The sequence below is a fragment of the Penaeus japonicus genome, unplaced genomic scaffold (assembly GCF_977035675.1).
Source record: "Penaeus japonicus unplaced genomic scaffold, GWHDUDI00000001_assembly GWHDUDI00000028, whole genome shotgun sequence".
Taxonomy (NCBI): domain Eukaryota; kingdom Metazoa; phylum Arthropoda; class Malacostraca; order Decapoda; family Penaeidae; genus Penaeus; species Penaeus japonicus.
In genome coordinates this window covers 1533972-1541471 of record NW_028234430.1, presented here as the reverse complement: position 1 = coordinate 1541471, position 7500 = coordinate 1533972, and the positions used below count along the sequence as shown (strand labels likewise).

The window sequence follows — 7500 nt, the reverse complement described above, 5'->3', positions numbered from 1 at the left end:
ACCATGATTAAACTGTTCATCCGGGCACGGGCCCATTGGTTGGCTTGATGCAGGCAGCTGCTGCAGCCTCACTGATAATTAGCAGTAGTATGCACTCATACATGAATTTGGAACTTCAGATTTTGAGCTTTATCAAAATTTCTTTCATGTCTGATTATAGCAAACAAATTGTCATCCAATATGGTTGTATGATATATATGATGTTCTCTGGAATGTTCCCCTACCTTGCTTTTAACTTAGTTTACAAATGCATTTAGGATTATTTTACTACTAGATGAACACAATGAGGCTGTCCAGTGCTACATATCAACCCCAAAGCTTACTGTCCAGTCTATGCAAGGACAAAAACAAACAGAAAAACATCTGAAGAGACTGAATATCTGTTAACCATAATTTTCATGGATGATTAGCAATCTTATCGGTGACAACCACAGACTGGCAAGAACGAGCTTATAAGAGGGTTGAGGGGAAAACCTTAAAGGCAGTGCCTGATCCCGTTCCATAATACTCACAATGACTATATCCAGGTTGGGTCCTAGATGGTCGGGTAACGTCTTCTTGGTCACTTCGTCCTCCGGAATACCGTCAAATCGGTCAACCTTTTTCCGCTGTTTGACCACCGACAGGACTGGTTTGCCGTCGGGCCCGACTTGCTTCCACTTGCGCTTCTTGGCTTCGTGGGCAGCTTGAGCAGCAGCTATTGCTAATGGATCCCCACTGCAAAGAAAGTGCGTGTGAGATACTGGTACAGCATACTTGCAGTCGGTCTTGGTTAGTTTGGGATGTATATAGGAAGATTTGCTGATATATCACCATTAATATTAGTATCCGAAAGAGGAAAAAGTGTGACCACATTCTATGCTTACATTAATACAACCAATAGAATAGAATATGAAGGGAAAAATGGTAACCCAACTATGACATTTAAACTTTAGCAAAAACTTTCATCATTTTGGTCAGTTAACAAGATCCAAGAGTATTCCAGTATGAACATTTCTTAAGGTGTGAAGTTAATTCATTGATAAGGTGAATTCTGACTTTCCCTGATCAATTTCTAACCTTCACTGGAGTAGTGTACATGTCTGAAATGGAAGTAGAGTTCTGCATATAAAAAGTTTGGCTTCTGCATCTACAAATTTCAGCTGATAATGTGCTTTATGATGCAATAAACTGAGAGAAAATGGGCACTAAAGCAATTCTTTTAAACAGCTCTTTAAAAAAACAAAATCTTGGTGAGACTTTACATACATGACATGAATTCATCTACAAACAAGGCCCCTCACACAATTCCTACCCAGAAGGTTTCCTTTGCCTATCCTGCGAGCACTGGGCTTCTCGTAAAAGCGAGGATCACTTTTGAACAAGCCTTTGACAAGCCGGTGAGTTCTTCACTTTATCTATCACTTTATCTAATCTATTTATTTATGCACATTTATCTTTATTTTTCTATAAGTATCTACAAATAATTTCCCCATCTAGTTGAAGTTGAAGCTCATTTTACTCCACTATCCTCAACTATCTACGAACATCTAATCTAGTCAGATAACTATTAAGTAAGTATTGCACTGGTTATGAAAAACTGCAAGAATCAAAACCCATGTCTTCCAAGATTTTGAAAAAAAATAAAATCATGGAGGTTTTCTACTTACAAAAAAAAAAGAAAAAAAAAAGAAAAAAGGTATGTACTCTCTTTCAAAAAAAAAAAAAGAAAAAAAAAATCCAACGATCTCTCCTTATTCTTTACTTTGCAAGTTTTAACAAAATCTCTGGTATTCTTCTTTCAAAAGTTACAAAGGGCCAATTACGAAATACATTGGACTTCCACTTCACTCCACAGTCTTCTTGGTGAGCACTCAATATAATGCAAATACTGAGCACTTTTGTGTTTATCATACATATATAGCAGAACACATTGCAAATGATCTTTTTAATCAAGACATTGACTTTAATAAAATTTTGGTCATTGCACAAAAGTTCAAGTGGCATAGTATTGTTACGTCAGTTTATATCATCTAACTCAGATGTCTTTTTTTTTTCACCTTAGAATTAGTCTATGCCCTTAGTTGAATCAAATTTTACTCCCGTTCATCAAGTCATACCTTATACCGATTGCATCAGGTGTTTCGTGTACCCCTGCAGCTGTCGTGGCGTGCACACTGCAGTCATCATACCACGGCACAGCACTATGAATAGAATCTTTCTCATTGGCTGTTTATTAAGCAGACCAGTGTATATGGTGCAGTGTAAGATCAAAACTTAATGTGGTGGAAAAACAAAGTGTCTAAAACCAGCACAGTTTTCTTCTTTTTTTCCTTTATTTCTTTTTGTGAATAGTGTCTCATAGCCTCTTCCTCTTCCTCCTCCCCCCCACCCTTAGAAATAGACATACATGTGGCTTCTCAAAATAAAATCCATTATCATAGACCTCGGTTTCTTCGCTTGAATTTTCCATAAACACTATACTGAATGACAGCAGATATTCTGTGTCCATGTATACAGTATTTCATATAATGCATACAGTATACAAATTTCTTTTTTGAAGGAATTGTTTCCCTTCAAAGCATGTTCGTTGGAGCATGCATAAATTTTGAGGAAATACTAATAAAGAATAAAATAATAACATAGCAATAATCATAACAATAATAACAATAACAGTGAAGAGTAGAAGGAGAATTATACTAGTCAAGAAACTCTTATGCTAGAAAATTATTTGTCAAATAACAACCTTAAAGTATAAAGAATAAATATCTTTAATCATGGGAACAGGAAACCAACCTCCTTTTTAATTCCTTGAAAATTTAGGCTTAAATCTGAGAAATAATATTTAGTTATTTCATTAGCAAAAATTTCAAACACTCTTTTTAGGGGGGGGGGAGGGCCAGGATGCATTAGAGTAATTTAGAAAGTAATTAAAGTTAATCAGAAATAAAACAACAAAAATAAATAATGACAAGTCATCTGTACGTCTACCATAAAGTCAGATTACAATTAACATCAAAGCTAAATTCACATCAAAAGTAAACTACTTTATTACCTCTCAAAAACATTAATCCCTTTAAAGTTTTAGTAAAATATTTTTTGAATAGTTAATACATTTTAATCTAAATTGTATTCATAGTTGTACATCTCAAATGAAGCAGTTTAACCTCTCTTTAGCATTTCAGGATAATCTTTTTCGCTTTTAGCTATACTTCATACTATGACATCTAATACTTTTGTGAAACCACAATGTCGACTATTTCTAAGGGATATTTTCAATTAACCCTTAAAAGCTATGTCTTTATAATAATCGAGTGCTGAATTACCAAAACAATATATATATAAATAATAATAATTTGATGAAAAAGATAATAGTGATAAAGATACACATGTCACAAAGAACAAGTGACTCTTCAAAAGAATTTGAGAATTTTCAACTGTGCTAAAAAAAAAAAATACATAAAAAAATGGGATATCTGTATGGGTAATATGACCTGATCCAAAGAACAATCCAACACCTTTCAATATAAACTCAATTTTTAATCTTTTCCTGAGCAAAAAAATCACCTTTGAATCAATATTTGCATTACAGATTTTCCTCACCATTTAGTTTCATTGGTAATTTCTCATCAATCAATCATCCCAATAAATCAAATCCAGTATTGCAATATTCACTCACATTTAGAATAGCTTTCAAAAAACAAACAAAATTCTACTGGACTTCAACTAGTTCCCTTTCTTGCAGTAAGCTATGAATGAAAGCTAAAATAATTACCTACATCAATCATCACTAACCACTTTCAAACCCTTCAATTTCTAAGTAAACCCATAATCAGCCAGAATTTGAGATCATAGAAAGAGTGACAATGAAATCATATACTTTAATCACTTATAATCAAGTAAAAATCATGTGAGGGGGATAAATCCTACTGGTAATGACAGCTACTTGAGTTATTTAGTGTTGAAAGTGTAAAATCTACTGTTAATGGCAATGTCAAGAATCTATAACTGCATCTAGATCAAAGACAAGAATATATCCACTTGAAAGGGAATATATCAAATTGTTTATGTACTTAACGACTAGCAAAGTATGACCCATTTCTATTTTGAATTGAGAATTTTGAACTTCAAGACATAAGTTATCCTTGGAGAAATACATTCTAACCTTATCAACATATCTCAAAACAGTTTCATAAAGCACAATAAGTACTACTATCATAAATGCATTGCTTCAGCTAAACTCAACTAAATAAAAAATTAAAAAAAAGAAAAAAAGAAATGAAGAAGCATCTACATGATAATCTGCACAACTAGCAAGTAACTCACCCATTTTCCATAAGCTTTATGTGCTTTGGTTTACGCCCTCTTCTCTTGGGCTGCGTCTGACCGAGAATCTCCTCGACCGGTCTAGGAGGCGGACCACTGTACTCGTCCACGAAGCTGTACGGATCTCCTTCCCGACCCGGTGGCCCTTCGTGCCCCGGGTGGCCTTGACCTGGCAAGCCCTGGCCCATGTGACCTCCCATGGGCTGGCCTGGGTATTGGCCTGGGTGTGGGTGACCCATATGCTGCTGGTCAGGGTACTGAGCCATATGCTGGGGACCCATGTGTTGCTGATTCATGTGCTGCTGCGGGTGAGGCGGGGGTCTCGGGTGCCCCTGGTAGTTGGGCGACATGGGAGACATGTCCCCCATCCCAGGGTGACTCTGGTAGCCCTGATAGTGCTGATGCTGCTGGGTCTGTTGCTGGAGAGGTGGGTACCCCATGTGAGATCCGTTGTGAGGCCCAGTGAGTGGTCCGTTATGTGGTCCATTATGTGGTCCGTTGTGTGGTCCATTGAGTGAGGGTCCATGCATGGATTCTGGGGTCATGGGGTGGTGTTGGTGGAGGTGAGAGTAAGGAGCATATGGGTCTGGCTCTTGCTTTAGGGTGCCTGGCTGCCCTAAGCCGTCCAGGCTGTCCCCCTCGTACCAGTCCTTACCCTCACCCTTCAACTTGCTGTACAGAGAAAAACAGATAAATATTAGATACCTTACAGGCCTCAAGTTTTATTCTGTGATAAAATAACTATACACACACACACACACACATACATGCACACACACACACACACACACACACACAAACACACACACACACACATTTATTTAGTCTAGTAGATTATATGATATTCTTTTTTTCTGTAAAGGCACAGCCTCTTGTCAAATAACCATACTCTTCTCTTCTGGGATAGATAAAATATATGGAGATGAAGCTGTATATCATTTAAAAGTAAAACATTTGTGAGGTAAATTACAGCATCAACTTTTCTGTTAGAAACTTGAAATTCTTCTGAATTCCATAAAAATTTATCTGGATATGTGGATGTCATTAATAATAATTACAATAATAAAAAGCAATCCTACTTGATTTCAACTTTATATATCTTTATGATAATAAAAGTTGATGGATGATTATCTCAACACAAGATTTTTAAAAAAGTGTTATGCACGACTCCTCTATGAATCTACGAGAATATTTATAATTTGCTTTGGTCCAAAACTGAAGGTGTTACAAGAGTGTCAAAAAACAAAAGAAAAAAAACATTGTAATATTCACTGGAAACATTGAATATAAAAAGATCAATCGTTGAGAAACTCATGAAAGAACTGATTTCATTGTGAGCCAAATGATTTATAGACGTGAAATCTATCCCAAAAACATATTCATTTTAGGAACTTCACTTCAAAGCAATAGCTACAACAGATCTCAAGAGATGCTTTCCAGAATCTGCATGTTACCCCATTTTAAATGACCAAAGTCAATATACAGAAACAAGTGATCAGCCTCAATAAAAACTGTGCTTTAAAATCACACTTTGGAAAAAATCATAAAACCAACCAATGAAACAGGAAAGAGTCTCTCCTTCCTAAGATTAATTGCACATTGAGAAGACTATTGAAAAAAAAAAAAAAAAACATCTTTAGAACTTGTGCTGCATGTGATGATAGCATAAACGGGTAAAAATAAGACACATGCATGATTTCTACATGAAGCTGCAATGCCTGTCACTTAATATTCTTGTCATTTACTCTATCATATCATACATTATATATTTGTTTCTTTTTGCTGGATATATTCATTCTGATGCACATATCAATATTTTTTACTTTTTAGAGAAGAATTCTAGAAATAAAATTGAGTGTTTTTCAACTGATGAGGCAAGCATTGCAATACAAAAAAAAAGATAATAATTACAAATTCAAAAAACATAGAAACACTCACAAAAACAAAGCTCACGTGCACACACACACACACACACACACACCACATAAAAATATATATATATACATATATATATATATAATATATATACATATACATATAAATAAACATATATACACACGTGTGTGTGTGTGTGTGTGTGTGTGTGTGTGTGTGTGTGTGTGTGTGTGTGTGTGTGTGTGTGTGTGTGTGTGTGTGTGTGTGCGTGTGCGTGTGCGTGTGCGCGTGCATATAAACTTTATCATGACTTTAATAAATCATAAAAATAAAATAATCTGACAAATACTGAAAATAGAAAAGTAAGATTATCATATAAAAATATACATCATATAAAGGCTGATCTGAGAAAAACATCTTCACAGTAGTAAAATGTTTAACTGCTCAATAAGCAGATAAAGTTGCATGACCCTCTATAGGTTTAACATGATTTGACAAAAACTTAATGTCACACAAAATTCTGCCTTTTAAATCCATGAAATACCTATTTTTACTTTTTTTTCACTTCTTATTTTTGCCAGATCATTCTGTACTAATAAGGAAGCCATCATGACTGAAAGAGGTTTTCTGCAATTGAAAGTTTAGTGCACATGATTTTGCAGATACAGAAAGGTAATGGTGCACCCAACATACACATCCATGGAACAAGAGTTAATGTGTATATACACATTATAATAACAATTCAGAAGAAAAAGGTTCTCAAAACTTACATGACTAGAACCCAAATGAAAAGAAAAAACAAAAAAAAATAAATGCACATCCAAAGCTATCAAGCCTTAAAGCAGGTCTAAAAAGCCATAGTCATTAAAATGATTGAATCATAGCTAATCATTCACCTCTGTCATATAAAAATTCAATTAGCACTCATCTGTTTTAAATAATACACTAGATTACAATATTAATGATTGGCCAAGTAGTGAAACATGTAAAGATTAAAATATTCCAAATGTTTATGATTTTTGTATGACCGGATGATTATAATCCATATAAGGAAGTCGTCGGCTTTTAAATATGCCGGCAGCTGACACATCAACAAGGTGAGTTAATTTTAATGGCATCTTTTAACACTATAATTGTAAACACAGCTCTCATTAATGAAAATATAGTTTTGTGGGATCAATCATGCTTCACACATAAAAATTACATAGCTTACTGCACTACTAATACCTTTTTAGAAATGTTTTAATCATCCTAATACAGAGCCCGCTGATCATAAAAGAAGAAAATAAGGGGGAGTTTATTTATTCATACATACACATA

General features: G+C 34.8%; 1 protein-coding gene across 11 annotated transcripts in view; it reads right to left on the bottom strand.

The window, feature by feature from the left end:
* LOC122247745 (uncharacterized) overlaps window positions 1-7500 on the bottom strand; it is a 32337-nt gene that overhangs the window by 20852 nt on the left and 3985 nt on the right. For 6 of the 11 annotated variants that reach the window (XM_086553206.1, XM_086553207.1, XM_086553213.1 and 3 more), the window contains 3 exons: window positions 4306-4977; window positions 2100-2183; window positions 513-717 (listed from right to left, as the gene is read on the bottom strand). In XM_086553206.1, coding sequence (XP_086409332.1) covers window positions 513-717; window positions 2100-2183; window positions 4306-4977 — 961 coding nt within the window. The remainder of the gene's footprint in view (window positions 1-512; window positions 718-2099; window positions 2184-4305; window positions 4978-7500) is intronic. The other 5 variants (XM_086553211.1, XM_086553216.1, XM_086553210.1 and 2 more) reach the window with 1 other exon arrangement.